The 23,786-nt window shown below is 52.2% G+C and overlaps 1 protein-coding gene and 1 long non-coding RNA gene across 3 annotated transcripts in view; one reads left to right on the forward strand and one right to left on the reverse strand.

The window, feature by feature from the left end:
- The window catches only part of MAP4K1 (mitogen-activated protein kinase kinase kinase kinase 1), a 30,295-nt gene that overhangs the window by 2,166 nt on the left and 4,343 nt on the right, over positions 1–23,786 (forward strand). For both annotated transcript variants that reach the window (XM_058426173.1, XM_032173026.2), the window contains exons 5-31: positions 583–647; positions 2,408–2,463; positions 2,561–2,608; positions 2,772–2,814; positions 2,904–2,976; positions 4,114–4,245; positions 5,967–6,029; positions 6,140–6,221; positions 7,217–7,333; positions 7,568–7,646; positions 9,065–9,123; positions 9,204–9,247; positions 9,325–9,372; positions 11,169–11,211; positions 11,649–11,811; positions 11,888–11,970; positions 14,850–14,934; positions 16,212–16,288; positions 16,380–16,440; positions 18,431–18,539; positions 18,641–18,699; positions 18,898–19,001; positions 19,527–19,701; positions 20,012–20,074; positions 20,288–20,377; positions 20,462–20,532; positions 22,641–22,696. In XM_058426173.1, the coding sequence (XP_058282156.1) occupies positions 583–647; positions 2,408–2,463; positions 2,561–2,608; positions 2,772–2,814; positions 2,904–2,976; positions 4,114–4,245; positions 5,967–6,029; positions 6,140–6,221; positions 7,217–7,333; positions 7,568–7,646; positions 9,065–9,123; positions 9,204–9,247; positions 9,325–9,372; positions 11,169–11,211; positions 11,649–11,811; positions 11,888–11,970; positions 14,850–14,934; positions 16,212–16,288; positions 16,380–16,440; positions 18,431–18,539; positions 18,641–18,699; positions 18,898–19,001; positions 19,527–19,701; positions 20,012–20,074; positions 20,288–20,377; positions 20,462–20,532; positions 22,641–22,696 (2,148 nt within the window). The remainder of the gene's footprint in view (positions 1–582; positions 648–2,407; positions 2,464–2,560; positions 2,609–2,771; positions 2,815–2,903; positions 2,977–4,113; positions 4,246–5,966; positions 6,030–6,139; positions 6,222–7,216; positions 7,334–7,567; positions 7,647–9,064; positions 9,124–9,203; positions 9,248–9,324; positions 9,373–11,168; positions 11,212–11,648; positions 11,812–11,887; positions 11,971–14,849; positions 14,935–16,211; positions 16,289–16,379; positions 16,441–18,430; positions 18,540–18,640; positions 18,700–18,897; positions 19,002–19,526; positions 19,702–20,011; positions 20,075–20,287; positions 20,378–20,461; positions 20,533–22,640; positions 22,697–23,786) is intronic.
- On the reverse strand, positions 14,681–19,666 carry LOC116480738 (uncharacterized). Its single transcript, XR_004251343.1, has 3 exons — positions 19,577–19,666; positions 18,630–18,772; positions 14,681–14,962 (listed from the first exon to the last, which is right to left on the reverse strand). It is a non-coding gene; the product is annotated as an uncharacterized LOC116480738 (long non-coding RNA).

Consider the following 23,786-nt stretch of genomic DNA (forward strand, 5'->3'; position numbering starts at 1 on the left):
CCCACTTTTCTGACCAGAGCAGCCTCTAATCTAATCTCCAGTCTAGAATTCCCATTTCTGACCAAGAGTACCCCAAACTGATCTCTTCATAGTAACTGAATTTGAAATCAACTCCCTTGAAACGAAGCTCTCATCATTCTGCCCTTTGGCTCACCCAGTTTCACTCTCTCCTCCTTTAATATAAACTCATAAATTCCCTGATCCCCAAATTAATATTCCAGATGCCCCAATAATGACCTCTGCTCCTCAGAACAGGTGCCCTGGGCCCCTCTGTCCTCTCCAAACCTCCACAACCCGTGAGATCTCCTAGGTTGTCGTGGGACGGCAGTGGGGTCCCGCCCAAAGGCCTAGGTTTGAGTTGACTTGCCCCGGAACTCACATTTCCTCTCTGAGCCTTAACTTCCTTGTCTGTAAAATGGGAATGAAACAACCTCACTCTGGTAGACAAGGAGAGATGGAGTGATGAGAGCCGTTACATTAAAGTTCTTATTGAACTAGAACAAGACAGAAGCAAACTAGGGGCTTTCCTGCAAATTATAATATATTACTGCTATTATTATTCTTACTCTTGAACCACTGCAGGTTGCAGAAACTCTGGATCTGCATGGAATTCTGTGGTGCTGGTTCTCTCCAGGACATCTACCAAGGTTAGAGAAAGGACAAGGGGACCCAAGCACCCCTCCCACCCCCACACCCCCACCCGACCCAAATTCACCTCTTCCGTCTCTGTGTGTGTATCTCATGGCAACTGTCTTTCTGGGCCATATTTCAAACTCCTGAGCTGAGCTGATCCTCTTGCCTTCAGCTGCCGAAATGCTGAGATTACAGGCTTGAGCCACTATGCCTGGCTTTTTTTTTTTTTTTTAACTATAACTGCTGGGCCTGGTGCGGTGGCTCATGCCTGTAATCCCAGCACTTTGGGAAGCTGAAGTGGGCAGATCGCCTGAGGTCGGGAGTTCAAGAACAGCTTGGCCAACATGGTGAAACCCCGTCTCTACTAAAAATACAAAAAATTAGCTGGGTGTGGTGGCAGACGCCTGTAATCCCAGCTACTCGGGAGGCTGAGGCAGGAGAATCGTTTGAACCTGGGAGGCGGAAAACGTCTGATTCCTTCCAGCCCTAGACCTCAAATGTTAGAAAAGGAAGAACTTCATTGAGAAGTCCTCAGGAGGGAAACTGAGGCCCACAGAGAGGAAGTGAATCCCACAGCTGGTCTGTCAGACCTGATGTCTGGCGGCCTCTGTCTGTCTCTCTGTCTCTCTGCCTCGTCACCCTCTGGGTGTTGTTGTTCTTCCCTCGTCACCCTCTGGGTCTCTCTCTAAATCTGTCTGTCTCCCCATATTTTGGCCTCTGACCTCTGTCTTTGTCTCTGTCTCATTTTTTTGTTGTTTTCAATCCTGTTTCTTCTATATGTCTCATGTGTGATCTGCCCCCGTTTCTCTGTCTCTCTCTGTCTCTGTGCCTTTCCTTATTTTGCAAAGTCACATCACGCCCCTGCTCAGAGCCCTCCTACAGCTTCCATTTCTCTCGGAGAAGAAGCCCAGACTCCTCATCAGGGTCCACCCCAGGCTGGCCGATCTCACCTCCTCCCACTTTCCTCCTCCCCCTCCACTCCACCCCACCCCCTTTGCTGCTTTCCAGACCCACCAGGGACTGTCCCACCTGGGGCCCTGCACTTGCTGTGGCTGGTCCCACTCAGAGTGGGAGCCCTCATGTCTTCACCCGCTGTCACCTTCAGAGAACAGCCCTGACTGACCACCTCTGTGAAATGTCGTAGCCCCTCCTACGCGCACCTTTCTTGCTTTATGTTTCTTCTTGTTGTCTGTCGGCGTCTGAGGAACTATATCATATTCTACTTATTTATCTTGCTTACTTTCTTTCTTTCCTTCTTTCTTTCTTTCTTTTTTTTTTTTTTTTTTTTTTTTGAGACACAGCCTCCTTCTATTGCCCAGGCTGGAGTGCAGTGGTACGATCTTGGCTCATTGCAACCTCCACCTCCTGGGTTCAAGCGATTCTCCTGCCTCAGCCTCCTGAGTACTTGGGATTACAGGCATGCACCACTATGCCTGGCTAATTTTTGTATTTTTAGTAGAGATGAGGTTTCACCATGTTGGCCAGGCTGGTCTCAGACTCCTGACCTGAAGTGATCCACCCGCCTCGGCCTCCCAAAGTGCTGGGATTATAGGCATGAGCCACTGCGCCAGGCCTATTGGCCTCTTTTATTTGCATTTCTGCCTCTTTCTGTCACTGACCACCCCACCATATCCCCCTCCCACTGGTCCCATCCTGTTTCCCCTCTCCCTATGGCACCCTCTTAGCTGGTGTGGGGGGGGGGGGGGCAGGACTCCCCAGCCCAGGTTCCCTGGCTCCCATCCAACGCCTGCCCTGGCCGGGGTGACCTTTGCAGTGACAGGCTCCCTGTCAGAGCTCCAGATTAGCTATGTCTGCCGGGAAGTGCTCCAGGTAAGGAGAGGCCTGGGGATTCTGGCGATGGGAGGGGAGGGGGGCCCCACTCCAGCCCCCAAACACTCACAGTCCCCTTGTCCACCCTTCTCCCCAGGGACTGGCCTATCTGCACTCACAGAAGAAGATACACAGGGACATCAAGGTGGTGTGGGGGTGCAGGGGTGCTGTTGGGGGGTAGGGCCCAGGAGATGAGAGTGGCATTTTGGGGGCTCAGGGATCAGGGTAGTTTGAGCTGTGGGGTGGAGTGGGGTAGCACTGGGCTGGGGAGAGTCTCTGCAGCCTCCCATACCCCCTGTCATTCCCAGGGAGCTAACATCCTCATCAATGATGCTGGGGAGGTCAGATTGGGTGAGTAAGGCTGGGGGTTGAGCAGGGGGGCTGATGGGGGGCCAGAAGTGCAGTGGACCCCAGATCACTATGTCTCCCTCTGCTTCCAGCTGACTTTGGCATCTCGGCCCAGATTGGGGCAACGCTGGCCAGACGCCTCTCTTTCATTGGGACACCCTATTGGTGAGTGGCGCCCAGCGGGCAGCTAGGGGTGGAGTGGGGGTCAGTGGTTTTTCCCACCCTGGTTTCCCGAGATCCTCCTTCCTGGCTCCATTCCCCTGCCTCTTCCTTTCTCCTTGGAAGATTCTTTCGTTCTCTCTGGGTGTCTCTCGAGTTTTCCATTTCTCTCTCTCTCTCTGTGCCCTTTTCTGCCCGGTGCTCTCGCTGTTTGTGTAGATTTTTATCCTGATCTCTCTGTCCCTCCATATCCATTTCTGTCTTTTTCCTCTAGCTCAGTTTGCATCGCTCTCTGTCTCTTTGTTTCTGTCTCTCTCACTCTCCGTCTCTGCCTCTCTGTCTTTTCATTTTGTTTTGTTTTTAGAGACAGGGTCTCACTCTGTGGCCCAGGCTGGATTGCAGTGGCATAGTCACGGCTCACTGCAGCCTAGAACTCCTGGGCTCAGGAGATCCTCCCACCTCAGCCTCCCAAGTAGCTGGGATCACAAGTGTGCACCATGACACCTGGCTAATTTTTAAAATTTGTGTAGAGATGGTGGTTTTTTTTTTTTTTTTTTTCATTCTTTTTTTTTTTTCCTTGAGACAGAGTTTTGCTCTGTTGCCCAGGCTGGAGTGCAGTGGCATGGTCTCGGCTCACTGCAACCTCCACCTCCCAGGTTCAAGCAATTCTTCTGCCTCAGCCTCCAAGTAGCTGGGATTACAGATGCCTACCACCACGCCCGGCTAATTTTTGTACTTTTAGTAGAGATGGGCTTTCACCATGTTGGCCAGGCTGGTTTCGAACTCTTCACCTAAGGTGATATGTCCGCCTTGACCTCCCAAAGTGCTGGAATTACAGGCAAGAGACACCGTGCCCAGTCAAGATGGGGTCTTGATAAGTTGCCCAGGCTGGTCTCAAACTCCTGGGCCTAGGCCATCCTCCTTGCTCAGCCTCCCAAAGTGCTGGGATTATAGGCGTGAGCCATCACGCCCGGTCTGCATCTCCGTCTTCATCTGCCCGTGTCTGTCTTTACTCCTGTCCCTCTGTCTCTCTGTCTGACTCTCTGTGTGCTGCGTCTCCCCTCAACTCTTTCTCCTTCTCTGCCCCTCCTTCCCTTCCTGTCCCCATGCCACCTCTGGCTCTCTGAGCATGTCTGCCCCCAGGATGGCTCCAGAAGTGGCAGCCGTGGCCCTGAAGGGAGGATACAACGAGCTGTGTGACATCTGGTCCCTGGGCATCACGGCCATCGAACTAGCCGAGCTACAGCCACCGCTCTTTGATGTGCACCCTCTCAGGTAGGCAGGCATGAGGTCCCTAGGCCCAGAGATCCTGTCCAGCCCTGGCCCGAAGCCCACCCTCAGCTTCCGCCTTCCATCCCAGGAACCTCCAATTCAGGGATCGCCACTTGAGCCTACCTTGGCACGTGCTGCAGCTCTATTTTTTAAATTTAATTTAATATTTTATTATTTTTTATTTTTTATTTTTAAAGACAGAATCTTGCTCTGTCGCCCAGGCTGGAGTGCAGTGGCGCAATCTCAGCTCACTGCGACCTCCATCTCCCGGGTTCAAGCTATTTTCCCGCATCAGCCTCCCGAGTAGCTGGAACTACAGGTGTGCACCACCATGCCCGGCTAATTTTTGTATTTTTAGTAGAGACGGGGTTTCACCATGTTGGCCAGGGTAGTCTTGAACTCCTGACCTCAGGTGATCTGCCCACCTTGGCTTCCGGAGGTGCTGGGATTACAAGTGTGAACCATCGCACCCAGCCTATTTTTTTATTTTTATTTTTATTTATTTATTTATTTTCGAGATGGAGTCCCACTCTTGTTGCCCAGGCTAGAGTGCAGTGGCACGATCTCAGCTCACTGCAACTTCTGCCTCTGGGGTTCAAGTGATTCTCCCGCCTCAACCTCCCAAGTGTGGGATTACAGGTGCACGCCACCATGCCTGGCTAATTTTTGTATATTTTGGTAGAGACGGGGTTTCACTATGTTGACCAGGCTGGTCTTGATCTCCTGACCTCAGATGATCCACTTGCCTTGGCCTCCCAAAATGCTGGGATTACAGGTGTGAGCCACCACGCCCAGACATTTTTAAAATTAATTAATTAATTATTATTATTTTTAGAGACAGGATCTTGCTCTGTCACCCAGGCTGGAGTGCAGCGGCATGATCGTAGTTCACTTCAGCCTTGAATGCTGGGGCTCAGATGATCCTCCTGCCTTAGCCTCTCACAGAGCTGGTCCTACAGACCCACATTGCCACACCTAGCTATTTAAAAAAAAATTTTTTAGGCGGGCGGATCATGAGGTCAGGAGATCGAGACCACGGTGAAACCCCGTCTCTACTAAAAATACAAAAAATTGCCGGGCGCGGTGGCTCACGCTTGTAATCCCAGCACTTTGGGAGGCCGAGGCGGGCGGATCACGAGGTCAGGAGATCGAGACCACGGTGAAACCCCGTCTCTACCAAAAATACAAAAAAAATTAGCCGGGCGTGGTGGCGGGCGCCTGTAGTCCCAGCTACTCGGAGAGGCTGAGGCAGGAGAATGGCGTGAACCCGGGAGGCGGAGGTTGCAGTGAGCCGAGATCGCGCCACTGCACTCCAGCCTGGGCGACCAAAAAAAAAAAAAAAAAAAAAACAAAAAAATTCCGGCTGGTGGCGGGCCCTGTATACTGCACCACGGAGAGGCTGAGGCAGGAAAGGCTTTTTTGTCTCACTATGTTGCCGCAGCTGGTCTCCAACTCCTGGGCTCAAGCTATCCTCCCGCCTTGGCCTCCCAAAGTGTTGGGATTACGGGCATGAGCCACCGCACCTGGCCTTGCCATAGCTCTATCACGCCATAAATGGCTTCCCTTAGGAGAGGCACCCTGGTGCACTGTAAAACCTGAACCTCACTTCCATGCTGTTTCTCACTTTGCCCTCTGCTGACTGCAATGCTACTAGGAACCCCTCAAGCCATGAGGTCTGGCCCCCTTGAGGGTCTGAACCCCATGTCCTTTCCCTACCATTCTAGAGTTCTCTTCCTCATGACCAAGAGTGGCTACCAGCCTCCCCGACTGAAGGAAAAAGGCAAATGGTAGGAGAGAGTGACAGGAGGGAGGGTGAGCGAGGGCAGGGCTAGGGCTGGGTGGCCTGATGGGAGGGTCTCTGGTCCCCTCACCCAGAACCTGGCTTCTTCTTCCCAAGGTCGGCTGCCTTCCACAACTTCATCAAAGTCACCCTGACTAAGAGTCCCAAGAAACGACCCAGCGCCACCAAGATGCTCAGTGTAACCCTCCCTTCCTCAAGACCCTCAGCCCAGGATTCCCTGGGGCCTTCCACAACTCCCGAGGACATGGATAACTTTGTTCCATGGAGTCCCCGTGGGCTTTCCAAAGTCCCTACTGCCTCAAAATTTCCCAGGACCACCCCCCACCACCAGAGACCCTCTGGGTTATACCCCAGACCTTTCCCAAATACCCTGAGTTGCCGAAACTGACAAATTCCCAAACGACTCAAGACCTGTTCCTGAGTGTCCTCTTGAATACCCAGGGAACCACAGTCTCTTCCCAGACAACTCCGGAATTCTCCCAGCCCCGCTCTGAGAAACCTAAATTCTTCTAATTCCTAAAAATTTCTTAGACTACCCCAGGTCGGCTGAGCATGGTGGCTCACACCTGTAATCCCAGCACTTTGGGAGGCTGAGGCAGATGGATCACTTGAGGTCAGGAGTTTGAGATCAGCCTGGCCAACATGGTGAAACCCCGTCTCTACTAAAAATACAAAAATTAGCTAAGCATAGTGGCGCATGCCTGTAATCCCAGCTACTTGGGAGGCTGAGGTGGGAGAATCGCTTAAACTTGGGAGGCGGAGGCTATAATGGGCCAGGATCGTGCCACTGCACTCCAGCCTGAGTGACAGGGCGAGACCCTGTCTCAAAAAAAAAAAAAAAAATTAGCTGGGCGTGGTGGCACGAGCCTGTAATCACAGCCACTCGGGAGGCTGAGGCAGGAGAATCAATTAAGCCCAGGAGATGGAGGTTGCAGTGAGCCTAGATTGTGCCACTGCACTCCAGCCTGGGTGACAGAATGAGACTCCGTCTTAAAACAAAACAAAACAAAAAAGAATACCCCAGGCCTCTGAGTTCCCTGGATTTCCCCGCCCTCTCCCTCCACTGGCACCTTCTCCCCAGCTAGATTCCTTTAGTCCAGTCCCCAAGGCCCTGTACCAGCCCTCTCTGTCCACACCATCCCTCTGGATACGGACACCTCTTCCCTCCCCCAGCATCAACTGGTATCCCAGCCTGGGTTGAATCGAAGCCTGATCCTGGATCTTCTTGACAAACTGAAGAATCCTGGGAAAGGACCCTCCATTGGGGACATTGAAGATGAGGAGCCCGAGGTGAGAGCATTGGCTGACAAGAGCACTGGGGACCTATCGGTCTTTCTCAGGCTGTGCCCGCTGCCAGCAGTCCCTTCCTGCTGCCTCTCTTGGGGGGAAAACAGGGAGGGAGGATGGGGAGCTTGGTAAAAGGCTGTGTGCCCAGAGGGTTACAGGAGAGAGCAGATGGACCCTGGGCAGGGTAGGAGGCTGCCTGGGGGTCCTGAGCCCTGACGTGGCTGCCCCTCTGCCCAGCTACCCCCTGCTGTCCCTCGGCGGATCAGATCCACCCACCGTTCCAGCTCTCTGGGGATCCCAGATGCAGACTGCTGTCGTAAGTAGAGAATCCTTATGTTTGGGGACACCTGGCCCTATAATAGACCTAAGAGACCCCCTTCCCCTACCCTCAGGCCTCCAGAGACCCTCAGCATCATCTGATCCTATAAGAGACCTCAGACAATCTCATCAGCACCTGACCTACAAAATTACCATAGAGGCCAGGCGCGGTGGCTCATGCCTGTAATCCCAGCACTTTGGGAGGCCAAGGTGGGCAGATCATCTGAGGTCAGGATGTCAAGACGAGCCTGGGTAACATGGTGAAACCCTGTCTCTGCTAAAAATACAAAAATTAGCCAGGCGTGGTAGTGCACGCCTGTAGTCCCAGCTACTTGGGAGGCTGAGGTGGGAGGATCGCTTGAACCTGGGAGGTGGAGGTTGCAGTGAGCCAAGATTGCGCCACTGCACTCCAGTCCGGGCAACAAGAGCAAGACCGTCTCAAAAAACAAAACAAAACAAAACAAAAACAAAAGCAAAATGACCATAGAGTTCCCAGGGAGACCTCAGAAATCTCATCAGAACCTCAACACTCAAACGGATCCTGAAAACACCCTGTAACTACATTGAGCCTCCAACTTCCTGATCCCAAAGCTTATTTATTTATTTTTTTGTGACAGGATCTTGCTCTGTCGCCCAGGCTGGAGTGCAGTGGCGTGATCACAGCTCACTTAAGCCTCAAACTTCTTGGGCTCAAGGAATCCTCCCACCTCGGCTTCCTGAGTAGCTGGGACTACAGGCTTATTCACCACACGTGGCTAATTTTTTTTTTCTTTTTTTTTTTTTGAGACGGAGTCTCACTCTGTCGCCCAGGCTGGAGTGCAATGGTGCGATCTTGGCTCACTGAAACCTCTGCCTCCTGGCTGGGTTCAAGCGATTGTCCTGCCTCAGCCTCCCTAGTAATTGGGATTACAGGCACGCACTACCATGCCTGGCTAATTTTTGTATCTTTTTCAGTAGATACGGGGCTTCACCATGTTGGCCAGGCTGATCATGAACTCCTGACCTCAGGTGATCTGCCTGCCTCAGCCTCCCAAAGTGCTGGGATTACAGGCGTGAGCCACCGCACCCAGCCACTTGGCTAATTTTTAATCATTTTTTGTAGAGATGGGTTCTCGCCAAGTTGTCCAGGCAGGTCTCAAACTCTGGGTTCCAGCGATCTGCCCACCTCAGCCTTCTGAAGTACTGGGATTATAGGCATGAGCCACTGCACCCAGTCTTGATCCCAAACTTGACCCCCAAATGAAGTCCCTGTAATCCAAGACCCCTTTCCCCAAGGGACAGTTCCCTGAGATCATTTGCAGTCCCTACGATCCTGACTGCAACCCCCCTGCCAATTCTACTCTTTCTGTTCTTAAACCCATCTCAGTACCCCTTGCCCCCAGCTCACAGCGGGTTATCTTCCCCCACCCACCCTAGGGCGGCACATGGAGTTCAGGAAGCTCCGAGGAATGGAGACCAGACCCCCAGCCAACACCGTGAGATGCTGTCCCCCCACTCCCCACCACACACTGCCTGCTTCCCTGAGGCCACTGCTGACCCTTTTCCTACCTCACAGGCTCGCCTACAGCCCCCCCGAGACCTCAGGAGCAGCAGCCCCAGGTCAGGGACCCCAGGGAGGATGGGGAGGGGGCTGGAATGTGGACAAGGCCCCAAGGCTCATACCTGTCACCCTTCAGGAAGCAACTGTCAGAGTCGTCTGACGATGACTATGACGACGTGGACATGTAAGTGAGGCCCTGCCTGCAGCTCCACAGGCCCCACCTCAGCCCCCACCTTCCTACAAGCCCCTGATGTGACCTTTCCTCCACTCCTGACCCCGCTGCACCCCTGCCTTTCTTCTAGTCCCGAGCCCTAAGCCCTGATTAGACCCTCGATGCAGCCCCTCTGCCCAGCTACCTAGGCCTTGTTCCCTAACCCCACCTCCCTTAATCCTTCACCTCCAACCCCTGATCCCCAACCTGATCCCAGTTCCAGCTCCCACTTTCCTTCCACTTTTTTTTTTTTTTTTTTTTTGAGACGGAGTCTCGCTCTGTGGCCCAGGCTGGAGTGCAGTAACATAGTCTCAGCTCACTACAACCTCGGCCCCCCGGGTTCAAGCGATTCTCTTGTCTCAGCCTCCTGAGTAGCTGGGATTACAGGCGCCTGCCACCACGCCCGGCTAATTTTTTTTATTTTTTATTTTTTTTATTTTTTTTTTTGAGACGGAGTCTCGCTCTGTCGCCCAGGCTGGAGTGCAGTGGCACAATCTCGGCTCACTGCAAGCTCCGCCTCCCGGGTTCACGCCATTCTCCTGCCTCAGCCTCTCCGAGTAGCTGGGACTACAGGCGCCCGCCACCACGCCCGGCTAGTTTTTTTGTATTTTTAGTAGAGATGGGGTTTCACCATGGTCTCGATCTCCTGACCTCGTGATCCGCCCGCCTCGGCCTCCCAAAGTGCTGGGATTACAGGCGTGAGCCACTGCACTTGGCCTCCTTCCATCTTCTTATATAATCTTTGACTTGACCCTCAACGTCAGCCCCCCACCTGCTCTCCACCCCAGAGCTGACCCCAGTTCCTTCTAGAATGTGCTGCTGCTCCAATCTCTGACTTGACCCCACCTGTCCTCCATGACCCTGGACCCTCAGCCACATCCCAGTCTCAAACTCCTCCCGAATGTCACTCTCACCCCAGACCCACCCTCCAGCCTTCAGCCCCAGCCCTCAGCTTTTCCTGTCTTTTTGCCTGCTCTCAGGCTGAACCTTGGCACCTGGAAATCTCCCAAAGGCCAGATGCTGAGCCCCAGATCCAGACCCAACAGTCAGCCCAGGCCCCCATATTCCCCAGCCCACAGGCCGAGCAGGCTCCAGGTGCGCGCACTCGCTCCATCATGTGCGACAGCCTGTGTGCCAGCACAGGGAGAGCAGGGCCACGGCGCTGATGTCACCTGTGTTACTAGGTGGTGTAAAGGTGCAAAGCTGTAGTGCACTGTCAGCACTCCACCTCCAAGAGTTGCTGTTACTGTTATTAGTCTTTTTTTTGGAAACAGGCTAATCATTTTTTGTAGAGATGGGGTCTTGCCATGTTGTCCAGGCTGGTCTCAAACTCATGATTTGTTTTGGCACCAAGGCTAAGTGCAGGAGTGTGGTGATGGCTTACTGCAGCCTCCACCTCCCAGGCTCAAGCAATCCTCCCACCTCAGCTTCCTGAGTAGCTGGGGCCACAGGCCCACCTGCCACGCCTGGCTAATTTTTAATTTTTTTCTAGAGACAAGGTCTTGCTATACTGCCCAGGCTGGTTTTGAACTCCTGGGCTCAAGCCATCCTCCTGCCCTGGCCTCCCAAAGCACTGTGATTACAGGCATGAGCCACCATGTCCAGCCTGGTTATTAATCCTTTAATCCTCAGCTCCAGGCAGAACCAGTCATCCCTTAATCCTCCTCACCTCAGACCCCAGTCCCAGGCCTCCAGCCCAGAACGACGCCATCTTCCCCAAGTCCTTGTTCCCCAGCCCCCCAGCTATTTAACCTATCTTTGTGTTTCAGCCCCACCCCTGCAGAGGACACACCTCCTCCACTTCCCCCCAAGGTAAGGCCCTGGGCCAGAGCTGGGAGGCTGGGGCCTCAGGGCCACTGGGGGCCAGGAGGCCAGGTCCTTAGATGCTGGGATACTGGGCTCTCCAGGGCAGGGAAATGGGGAGACCAGGATGATGGCTACATTGGGATCTGGAAGTGGCATCCCTCAACCTCAGAGTGGGATTCAAAATATTTAGCCTCTTGGACACTGGTCAGTAGCTGGTCCTAGGAAGCCCCTGCTATATCCAGCATTAACCCATTAGTTTCTGAAGTGTGTTGATGTCCGGGCTGGGGATGTCAGGGGAAGGTTGGAGGGGGCACAAGATGTTATAGGGGAGGGTCAGAGCCACGGCTGTTAGTTCTGGTGGAGGCAGGGACTTGAGTTGCAAAAGGGTGCCCTCTCTGAGATCATCTGATGTATTTCCCCACGCTCCGTTCCTGTCTCCAAAGCCCAAGTTCCGTTCTCCATCAGACGAGGGTCCTGGCAGTATGGGGGATGATGGGCAGCTGAGCCCGGGGGTGCTGGTCCGGTGTGCCAGTGGGCCCCCACCACACAGCCCCCGTCCTGGGCCTCCCCCATCCACCAGCAGCCCCCACCTCACCGCCCATTCAGGTAATGGGACAGGGTAGGGTGGAGGGTGGGAGGGTTGGGGGGTCTTGGGGGCTGATTTTCTCCTAAACCCTCTCAGAACCCTCACTCTGGAACCCACCCTCCCGGGAGCTCGACAAGCCCCCACTTCTGCCCCCCAAGAAGGAAAAGATGAAGAGAAAGGTGAGGTTCAGCTCTGCTGAGGACTTGCACCTCTGGACGGGGCTGGGGATGCCTGGTGGGGTGGGGAGGGGGTGGCAGGACTGACAGTAACAACAGGTGACATTTGTTGAGTGCTTCTCTGTGCCCTACACTGATCTCCTGTCATTACATGGCATAAAGCTTCACAGAGTGAAGAAGATATCACAGAGATATTATCCCCCATTTCACAAATGGGGAAATTGAGGCACAGAGAGGGTAAGTGGCTTACCCAAGGTCATATAAATACCTTTGAGGAGGCTGAGGCAGGATTGTTGTTTCTGCTTTTTTTTTTTTTTAAAGACAGAGTTTTGCTTGCTGCCCAGGCTAGAGTACAGTGGCGCGATCTCAGCTCACTACAACTTCCGCCACCCTGGTTCAAGTGATTCTCCTGCCTCAGCCTCCGGAGTAGCTGAGATTACAGGCAATGCACCACCATGCCCGGCTAATTTTGTATTTTTAGTAGAGGCGGGGTTTCACCATATTGGTCAGGCTGGTCTTGAACTCCTGACCTCAGGTGATCCACCTGCCTCGGCCTCCCAAAGTGCTGGGATTACAGGCATGAGCCACCGCACCTGGCCTGCTTTTTTTTTTTTTTTTTGAGACAGAGTCTCGCTGTGTCGCCCAGGCTGGAGTGCAGTGGTGCAATCTCTGCTCACTGCAAGCTCTGCCTCCCGGGTTCATGCCATTCTCCTGCCTCAGCTTCCTGAGTAGCTGGGACTACAGGTGCCCGCCACCAAGCCCGGCTATTTTTTATATTTTTAGTAGAGACGGGGTTTCACCGTGTTAGCCAGGATGGTCTCGATCTCCTGACCTTGTGATCTGCCTGCCTTGGCCTCCCAAAGTGCTGGGATTACGGGCGTGAGCCACGGTGCCCGGCTACTAAAAATTTTAAAAATTAGCTGGGTGTGGTGGCACACACCTATGGTCCCAGCTACTTGGGAGGCTGAGGTGGGAGGATTGCTTGAGCCCAGAAGCTAGAGTCTTTTGACGAGATCCATCAAAACCTCCATGAGTCACTACCACATATGCAGTTGCCCAAAGAGCCAAGATCTCAAAAAATTTTACCTCTCATAAAGGGAGATGTACAAAAAGAACATCTCTTTATTCAGGAAGTTTCAGTGTTTTTACGTACACGCATAATGCCTACACACGTAGTCAGTGTTGTGATAATGCACCTTTGTGGGATCAAATTTGCCAAAAAATGCATAAAATGAATGAGAACTCTCTAAAGTTGTTTTTTTTTTTTTTTTTTTTTTTTTTTGAGATAGTATCTCGCTCTGTCGCCCAGGCTGCTGGAGTGCAGTGGTGCGATCATGACTCACTGCAGCCTTGACCTTGGAGACTCAAGAAATCCTTGCACCTCAGCCTCCCTAGTAGCATTTGGCTAATTTTTTTTTTTTCTGAGATGGAGTCTTGCTCTGTCACCCAGGCTGGAGTGCAGCAGTGCTGTCTTGGCTCACTGCGGTCTAAGCGACTCTCCTGCCTCAGCCTTCCAAATAGCTAGGACTACAGGCACCCACCACCATGCCCAGCTAATTTTTGTATTTTTAGTAGAGATGGAGTTTTGCCATGTTGGCCAGGCTGGTCTCAAACTCCTGACATCAAGTTATCTGCCAGCCTCGGCCTCCCAAACTGCTGGCATTACAGGCGTGAGCCACTGTGCCTGGCCCAGCTTGGCTAATTTTTAAAAAAATGTTTTATAGAGGCGGGGTCTCACTATGTTGCGCAGGCTGGTCCTGAACTCCTGGGCTTAAGTGATCCTCCCACCTCGGCCTCCCAAACTGGTGGGATTACAGCCATGCCTGGCTGGCTACCGGCTAAAAGTATGTATAATTTATACCGCCAGTACTGGAAATGATTCAAAGATGAAATACATAGCATAGTGAATCATATATATATACACATATACATATACATATATATATATACACATACATATACATATATATACACACATACATATACATATATCTATACACACATACATATACATACATATATATATATATATATGCTGGTCAGGCACAGTGGCTCGTGCTTGTAATCCCAGCACTTTGGGAGACCGAGGCAGGCGGATCACCTGAGGTCAGGAGTTCGAGACCAGCCTGGCCAACATGGCAAAACTCTGTCTCTACTAAAATACAAAAATTAGCCAGGTGTGGTGTTGTGTGCCAGTAATCCCAGCTACTCAAGAGGCTGAGGCAGAAGAATTGCTTGAGCCCAGGAGGTGGAGGTTGCAGTGAGCTGAGACTGCACCACTGCACTCCAGCCTGGGCAACAGAGTGAGACTCCATCTCCAAAAACAAAACTGATAGCTGGGAGTGGTGCCTCATGCCTGTAATCCCAGCACTTTGGGAGGCTGAGGCAGGTGAATTACATGAGGCCAAGAGTTCAAGACCAGCCTGGGCAACATGGCGAAACTCCATCTCTACTAAAAATACAAAAATTAGCTGGGTGTGGTGGCACATGCCTTTGGTCCCAGCTACTCAGAAGGCTTTGGCACGAGAATCAGTTGAACTTGGGAAGCAGAGGTTGTAGTGAGCTTAGATCATGTCATTGCATTCCAGCCTGGGCAACAGAGCGAGACTCCGTCTTAAAAAAAAACAAATGCTGATGATTTAGGATAGTGGAGGAAAAACTAAAAAAAGAAATATATAACAAAAAAAAACCAAAAACAAACTGAAAAGAAAGCTCAATATATGAAAAAGTGTATTACAGGGATAGATTATGGGAAATTGCACCAAGGTAAGAGGCAGGATTTGAACCTTGGCACTCTCGCTCCAGAGTCGTAACCACTGCCCCTTCCTGTTCCCTGCTCTCTTTGCCGGATCTGCTGCCTGGCCCCGCGGCGACCTGCCCAGGGATGCGCCCTTCTGGTAAAGTTGTTCAATGGCTGCCCCCTCCGGATCCACAGCACAGCCGCCTGGACACATCCCTCCACCAAGGGTGGGCATTCTGGAGGGCCAAGGAGATCCTGCAGGGAATGGGGGAGCAAAAGTAGGGATGGGGAGGAGCCTAAGGAAGGCACAAAGGCAGGGACGGGGAGGAGCTTAATGGAGTTTGGGCGTGGCCAGGCTGAAACAGGGGCGGAGCTTGTCCTTACACTGAGGATTTGGTGATCAAAGATGCCTAGAGGGGAGCCAGGTGCGGTGGCTCACGCCTGTAATCTCAGCACTTTGGGAGGCTGAGGCGGGTGAATCACTTGAGGTCAGGGGTTCAAGACCAGCCTGGCCAACATGGTGAAACCTCGTCTCTACTAAAAATACAAAAGAAGCTGGGTAGGCCGGGCATGGTGGCTCACACCTGTAATCCCAGCACTTTGGGAGGTGGAGGCAGGCGGATCATTTGAGGTCAGGAGTTTGAGACCAGCCTGGCCAACATGGTGAAACCTCATCTCTACTAAAAATACAAAAATTAGCCAGGCGTGGTAGCACGTGCCTGTAATCCCAGCTACTCAGGAGGCTGAGGCAGGATAATTGCTTGAATCCAGCGGGTGGAGGTTGCAGTGAGCCGAGATCATGCCACTGCACTCCAGCCTGGGTAACCGAGCAAGAGTCAGTCTCAAAAAAAAAAAAAAAAAAAAAAAAGATGGTAGAGGGATTAGTTGGAGAGTGAAACTAGGAATATTGGAATTCAGGGGCCAGGAGTGTCAGAATATAACAAAAAGGTTAGAGTTTGGAGCACAGGAAAGATGGACAGCTGGAGGTTAATGATAGGGAGACTGGGAGTAGCATTTTGGGGTGAGGAATTTTAGAGATTAGGATGCAGCCGGAAAGGGACAGAATCTAGAGATCAAAGAGATGAAGACAAGGTCAGTGTTAAAGGAACAGGTCACACTGGACAGAAAAAGTCCTATTTGGGGGTGTCTGAGTTTGAAGGTCAATGTTAGGATTGGCATTAGGGTATCAGAACTGGAGAGGAAATCAGACGACTATTTTGGGGGGCAGGTCTAAGGTTGGGGTCAGTTTGGTTCAGAAGACAGTCAGGCAGAGATGAAAGAACCACCAGAATATGAGTAGTCAAAAGGAGGGAGAATGAGACTGGCTTGAGGGACCGTCCGCTCTGGCTTTGTTTGGGGAAACAGAGGCTGGGAGTATTGGTTTGGAGAAAGAATAGAGGGTCAGAGCTGGGGACAGAATGTCAGTGTTTGAGGTCAGACAGGTGGGGATCTGGGAGGTCCCTGAGGATGAAGTTGGTCCCAGTGTCCTTGTCTGTGCCTCCAGACCAGCACCTGCTCCTGGGGGCAGAGGAAGGCATCTTCATCCTGAACCGGAATGACCAGGAGGCCACGCTGGAGATGGTGAGGAACCATACCAGGCTAGGGCAAGGGCAAGGGCGGGAGTCGGGGGTTGCTGGGGTGTCACCAGAGCCATCTCTCCCATTCCCTGCAGCTCTTTCCTAGCCGGACTACGTGGGTGTACTCCATCAACAACGTTCTCATGTCTCTCTCAGGTCTGGCTGTGGGTAGCAGATGGGATGGGGTCGGAGGTTAAGGGGTCAAGGGTTTGGGGGCTGGGAAGTAGACGGGCACAGCTGAAAAAAACTTAGACTGCTTGGTCACGAAGTCCTAGGTTCAAATCCCAGCCACTTTTTCACTGTGCTCCCCAAGCCTCAGTTTCTCCATTTGTAAAATGGGGTTCACAATAGTCCTCACCTCTCAAGTCAATTTTGAGGTAGTTTCTACAATAACTTAGTCTTTTTTTTTCTTTTTTTGAGACAGAGTCTCGCTCTGTCGCTCAGGCTGGGGTGCAGTGGTACAATCTCAGCTCACTGCAACCTCCGCCTCCCAGGTTCAAGTGATTCTTATGCCTTAGCCTCCTGAGTAGCTGGAATTACAGGTGTGCACCACCACACCTGGCTAAGTTTTGTATTTTTAGTAGAGACAGAGTTTTATCCTGTTGGCCAGGCTGGTCTCAAACTCCTGACCTCAGGTGATCCACCTGCCTCGGCCTCCCAAAGTGCTGGAATTACAGGTGTGGGCCACCGCATCTGGCCTAAATTAGTCCCTTTTTTTTTTTTTTGAGATAGAATCTCACTCTGTTGCCCAGACTGGAGTGCAGTGGCACAGTCTTGGCTCACTGCAACCTCCGTTTCCCATTTTCAAGCGATTCTCCTGCCTCACCCTCCCAAGTAGCTGGGATTACAGGCACCTGCCACCACGCCTGGCTAATTTTTTGTATTTTTAGTAGAGACGGGGTTTCGCCATGTTGGCCAGGCTGGTCTCGAACTCCTGACCTGGTGATCCACTCCTCTTAGCCCCCCAAAGTGCTGGTATTACAGATGTAAGCCGCCGTGCCCGGCCCTAAGTTAGTCTTTAAATAGCTTTCATGTTCAGATGACAATCAGAACTTATTCCATACTTTACTAAGATAGAGTGAGCAAGTTATAGATTTAAAAATCTGGACCAGGTGCAATGGCTCATGCCTGTGATCCCAGCACTCTGAGAGGCCAAGGCAGTAGTACTGCTTGAGCCCAGGAGTTCTAGATCAGCCTGGGCAACATAGTGAGACCTCGTCTCTACTAAAAATTAAAAAAAAATTAGCTGGGTGTGGTGGCACACACCTATGGTTCCAGCTACTTGGGAGGCTGAGGTGGGAGGATCACTTGAGCCCAGAAGTTAGTGGCTGCAATGAGTCATGATCACGCCACTGCACTCCAGCCTGGAAGACAGAATGAGACCCTGTGTCTCAAACATAACAATAAATAGGCCCGGTGCAGTGGTTCACACCTGTAATCCCAACACTTTGGGAGGCCGAGGGGGGTAGATCACCTGAGGTCAGTACTTCGAGACCAGACTGGCCAACATGATAAAACCTCGTCTCTACTAAAAATACAAAAATTATCCAGGCATGGTGGCGCATGCCTCTACTCGCAGCTACTTGGGAGTAGCTGGAACCTGGGAGGCAGAGGTTGCAGTGAGCCAAGATTGTACCACTACACTCCAGCCTGGGTGACAGAGTGAGACTGTCTAAAATAATAATAATAATAATAATAAATAAATGAAATAATTTCTAGTTTTGGGGGAAACACCAAGCCAAATGGGATTCATAAGTTAGTGAAAGCGACATCTGTGATGACAAACTAGAAGATTTTCTAGATGTGTGTCTTCTAAAACTTTGTAATATGTGTAACTTCATCTGACTGGTTATGTGTCCAGAGTTTATGATACGGCTACAAATACCACGAGGGTAGGGAACATATTTATTATGCTCATCACTGTTCACCAGAGCCAAGCACAGCAGGCCTGGCCTACAATGGGCATTCAATCTATGTGGAGTGAGAAATGAATGAATGAATGAATGAATGAATGAAAAGTACTTGAGACTTGCAGGCTTGGGAGTTTCAGACAAAGGGATGGGGCTGAGGGAAGGGATAGAGGAAAGGAAGTGGTATATGGGATCCTATAACTTCCTGCTTCCCCCTACATACACACACCCTGCAGGAAAGACCCCCCACCTGTATTCTCATAGCATCCTGGGCCTGCTGGAACGGAAAGAGACCAGAGCAGGAAACCCCATCGCTCACATTAGCCCCCACCGCCTACTGGCAAGGTACCAGCTCCTAATGAATGGCACCACAGAGCCTTATAATTCCTCCCATGCCCCTCTGCCTCCTGCTGTCCTACCCCGCTTCACACCTACCTATTCTCCAGGAAGAACATGGTTTCCACCAAGATCCAGGACACCAAAGGCTGCCGGGCGTGCTGTGTGGGTGAGAGAGAGCTTCACGGGTGTGCAGAGAGTGGGCGGGGCCGGGCCAGAGGAGGGGCTTGAGCTGCATCCACCTGAGGTTACAGAGTTAAGGCAATGTGTCCAGAACCCAGAAGATGGGTGGTAGTGTGGGTCTTGTGGGAGGGTGGCGAGGAGGATAGAGGGCATTGATCTTGACTCATCCTTGCCCATGCCACAGCGGAGGGTGCCAGCTCTGGGGGCCCGTTCCTGTGCGGGGCATTGGAGACGTCCGTTGTCCTGCTTCAGTGGTACCAGCCCATGAACAAATTCCTGCTCGTCCGGGTAAGGGGCTTGGGAGGGTGCTGGGAACTCTGAGGAGTGAGTGGCTAAGGCCTTGCACTCTTTGCGCTTCTATCAAGAGCTCCATGAAGCCCCACCTCCGTCGAGGCCCCGCCCATCCGCGGTCTGCGCTTGGAGCCTCGCCCTTCTGAAGCCATCCTGATCCTTAAGCACCGCCCCTCACACCTGGGCCTAATTATTCCTCAGGCTCAGTGCTGCCGCTCCCTGGGTGTCCTAGTAGAGTCCATTTAGAGCCTGTCTCTTTGAGTGTCTAAGCAGGTTTTGCTATCTTTGGGGCCCTGCCCGTCTGCCGCGAAGGTGGCATGCCCCCACATGGAAGCCACACCCACTCGGAGGCCACAGCCCCGTTCCCGCAGAGGCACCAGGCCTTATCCCCTGACATTTCTAGACGGCGCCTCCCAAGACTTAGGGCCCTGGTTCGGAAGTCCCAGGCCAGCTCCAAGCCACCGCCCCTGAGGCCTGGTCCTGAACCACCCCCTAGCCCGCCCCTCCCTGTGCGGCCCGCAGCAGGTGCTGTTCCCACTGCCGACGCCTCTGTCCGTGTTCGCGCTGCTGACCGGGCCAGGTTCTGAGCTGCCCGCTGTGTGCATCGGCGTGAGCCCCGGGCGACCAGGGAAGTCGGTGCTCTTCCACACGGTGCGCTTTGGCGCGCTCTCTTGCTGGCTGGGCGAGATGAGCACCGGTGAGTGGGGCGGAGTCTTGCTGAGGGCGGGGCTTATCTGACCCGGAGGGGCGGGGCTGGAGGCGGGGCTTCGCTTAGCCTGAGGCACTACCGGACTGAGAAAGGGCTGGAAGGGCGGGGAAGGAAGAATGGCAGGTTTTAGTTAACTGGGGAGATTGATGATGAGGTGGGACCGGGATGGTGGGCGGGGTTTAGCCTACTTGCTTGGGAACTGAGGCGGTGGCTAAAGCACAGGTACTGGCCTTCTGGGGGTGGTGTGGGGAAAGGGGAATGGGGTGGGGTCAGTCCTTAACCCACTCCCCTCAAACAGAGCACAAGGGACCAGTGCAGGTGACCCAGGTAGAGGAGGATATGGTGATGGTGTTGATGGACGGTAAGAACCCTCCTTTCTCCTCTTCCTCCCCACCCCTCCAGCTGCAGTCCCTAGATCTCTGCCTCCGAACTTGTGCTTCTTAGAACCCCCTGAGCCCCTCTGGGCCTTGCCCCTGTCCTACATAGCTTTCACACTGAATTTATGGATTGGTCCCTTAGTAACTCTCTAAGCCTTGCTCACAGTTCTTAAAACCGTCTCTCTATCTCCTTCCAGGCTCTGTGAAGCTGGTGACCCCGGAGGGGTCCCCAGTCCGGGGACTTCGCACGCCTGAGATCCCCATGACCGAAGCGGTGGAGGCCGTGGGTCTGTGCAGGGATGGGAGAGCCCAGGATCAGGGGTGGAGACTCAAGTGATCCCCAAGGGTAACAGGCATTGCTTTCTCCCCAGCTATGGTTGGAGGTCAGCTTCAGGCCTTCTGGAAGCATGGAGTTCAGGTGTGGGCTCTAGGCTCAGATCAGGTAAGCCCCTCCATCCAAACTCAACATCGCTGTCCCCCGGCCTCCGTCATCACATTCATCAGATGGGCTCCGAGAACTCCCGAGTCAGTGTGAAGTCCTGGAGGGGAAACATCTTCCAATTTCAGTTCACATAGTTCCCTTTCTTTGCCCCAGGATTTATTTTTTATTTTATTTTTATTTATTTATTTTTTTAAGATGGAGTTTCGCTCTTGTTGCCCAGGCTGGAGTGCAGTGGTGCGGTCCCGGCTCACTGCAACCTCCACCTCCTGGGTTCAAGTGATTCTCCTGCCTCAGCCTCCCAAGTAGCTGGGATTACAGGCATGCGCCACCACAGCTGGCTAATATTTGTATTTTCAGTAGAGACAGGGTTTCACCACGTTCATCAGGCTGGATGGTCTTGAACTCTTGACCTGGGGTGATTCACCCGCCTTGGCCTCCCAAACTGCTGGGATTACAGCCGTGAGCCACCACACCCGGCCTATTTTATAGATAGATAGATAAAATTTATTTATTTTTGGAGATGGATTCTTGCTCTGTCACCCAGGCTGGAGTGTAGTGGCGCCATCTCGGCTTACTGCAGCCTTCACCTCCCAGGTTCAAGGAATTCTCCTGCCTCAGCCTCCTGAGTAGCTGGGACTACAGCCATGCCTGGCTAATTTTTTTGTATTTTTAGTAGAGACAGGGTTTCACCATGTTGCCCAGGCTAGTCTCGAACTCCTGAGCTCAGCCAATCCGCCTTCCTCGGCCTCGCAAAGTGCTAGGATTACAGGTGTGAGCCACCACTCCTGGCCATTTTTATATATTTTTTGAGACAGAGTCTCGCTCTGTCACCCAGGGAGGAGTGCAGTGGCACGATCCAAGCTCACTGCAACCTCTGCCTCCTGGGTCCAAGTGATTCTCCTGCCTCAGCCTCCTGAGTAGCTGGGATTACAGGTACACTCCATCATGCCCAGGTAATTTTTGTATTTTTAGTAGAGACGGGGTTTCGTCATGTTGGCCAGACTGGTCTCGAACTCCTGACCTCAAGTGATCTGCCCACCTCAGCCTCCGAAAGTGCTGGGAGTACAGGCGTGAGCTACTTCACCCGGCCTGTTTGTTTTGGAGATAGGGTCTCTCTCTGTTGTCCAGGCTGAAGTGCAGTGGTGCAACCATAGCTAGCTGTAGCCTTGACTTTCTGGGCTCAAGCAATCCTCCCTCCCCAGCCTCTCAAGTGGCTTGGATTACAGGCGTGAGTCACTGCACCTGGTTGCTCTTGGATTTCTTGAGTCCTAATCTCATCCTGGGCCACTACTGTGGCCTTGGGCTGGCAACTTTGCTTCTCTTTAAGCTTCTGTTCCCCAACTGTAAAATGGGGACCACCATAGAGATATATGGATAGTTAAGACCAGACGGGTTGGAATTCAGCTGAGTGACCTTAGGCAGATGACTTAACCTTCCTGTGCCTCACTGTCCTCATTTGGAAAATGATGTTTATCTCACAGAATACTGTGTCAGACTTTGCCCTTACACTTTAGTATTTTTATTTATTTATTTATTTTTGCTCACTCAGTTCCCTCCCTCTTTTTGAAACTGAGTCTCGCTCTGTTCCCCAGACTGGAGTGTAGTGGCACAATCTTGGCTCATTGCAACCTCTGCCACCCGGGTTCAAGCGATTCTCCTGCCTCAGCCTCACAAATAGCTGGGATTACAGGCATGCGCCACCACAGCTGGCTAATTTTTATATTTTCAGTAGAAATACAAAAATTATCTCAGCTGGAGATCTCGGCTCCGGTGGCACGCCCAGTGGCGCGATCTCAGCTCAATGCAATTTCTGCCTCCTGGGTTCAAGTGATTCTTCTGCCTCAGATCCTGAGTAGCTGGGACTATAGGCACACACCACCACGCCTAGCTAATTTTTGTATTTTTAGTAGAGACAGGGTTTTGCCATGTTGGCCAGGCTGGTCTCGAACCCCTGACCTCAGGTGATCCACCCACTTCGGCCTCCCAAACTGCTGGGATTATAGGTGTGAGCCACCGTGCCCAGCTCCTTGCTGTCTTTAAGGGAGCCATGTTTGTAGTGACAGTGGCGGTATCTTCCAGGCACTGAGACACACATTTTTTTTCCCTAGCTGCTACAGGAGCTGAGAGACCCTACCCTCACTTTCCGTCTGCTTGGCTCCCCCAGGTATGTTGTGGGGTAGGGTGCAGAAGGACCTGGGAGGGGGCTTCCGGTGTGAAGAGAGCATTCTGAGGTGTCCCCAGCAAGGTATCTCTAGCCTGGACAGTGTCTCACCTGGTCACCCTGCTTCCATCCCTGATCCTTAGAGTCTGTTCCCTGCACTGCAGCCATGGGGGCATTTTCTTTCTGTTGTGTTTCTCACTGTACTCAAAGGCTGGAGTGCAATGGCACGACCACGGCTCACTGCAGCCTTGACCTCCCAGTCTCAAGTGATCCCCCCACCTCAGCTTCCTGAGTATCTGGAACTACAGGCATGTGCCACCATGCCCAGCAATTCTTTTATTTATTTATTTATTGAAATGGAGTTTTGCTCTTGTTGCCCAGGCTGGAGTGCAATAGCGCGATCTTGGTTCACTGCAACCTCTGCCTCCCAGGTTCAAGCAATTCTCCTGCCTCAGCCTCCCAAGTAGCTGGGATTACAGGCATGTGCCACCACACCCGGCTAATACTATATTTTTTAGTAGAGACGGCATTTCACCATGTTGGCCAGGCTGGTCTCGAACTCCTGATCTCAGGTGATCCACCTGCCTCCGCCTCCCAAAGTGCTGGGGTTACAGGCATGAGCCACTGCACCTAGCCAATTCTTTTATTTTTTAATTTTAATTCTTTTATTTATAATTTTTTAAAATTTATTTTTGACACAGAGTCTCGCTCTGTTGCCCAGGCTGGAGTGCAGTGGCACAATCTCAGCTCACTACAACCTCTGCCTCCCAGGTTCAAGTGATTTCTCATGCTTCAGCCTCCCAAGTAGCTGGGTTTACAGGCGTGTACCACCACGTTTGGCTATTTTTTTGTATTTTTAGTAGAGACAGGGTTTCACCTTGTTAGCCAGGCTGGTCTCAAACTATTGACCTCAGGTGATCCAGCTGCCTTGGCCTCCCAAAGTGCTGGGATTACAGGAGTGAGCCACTGCACCTAGCCTTAATTTTATTTCATTTTTGAGACAAGGTCTCATTCTGTTGCGCAGGCTGAAGTTCAGTGTTACACACACAGCTCACTGCAGTCTTGACCTTCTGAGCTCAAGCGATCCTCCCAC

Source organism: Hylobates moloch, unplaced genomic scaffold (assembly GCF_009828535.3).
Source record: "Hylobates moloch isolate HMO894 unplaced genomic scaffold, HMol_V3 SCAFFOLD_13, whole genome shotgun sequence".
Classification (NCBI taxonomy): Eukaryota; Metazoa; Chordata; class Mammalia; order Primates; family Hylobatidae; genus Hylobates; species Hylobates moloch.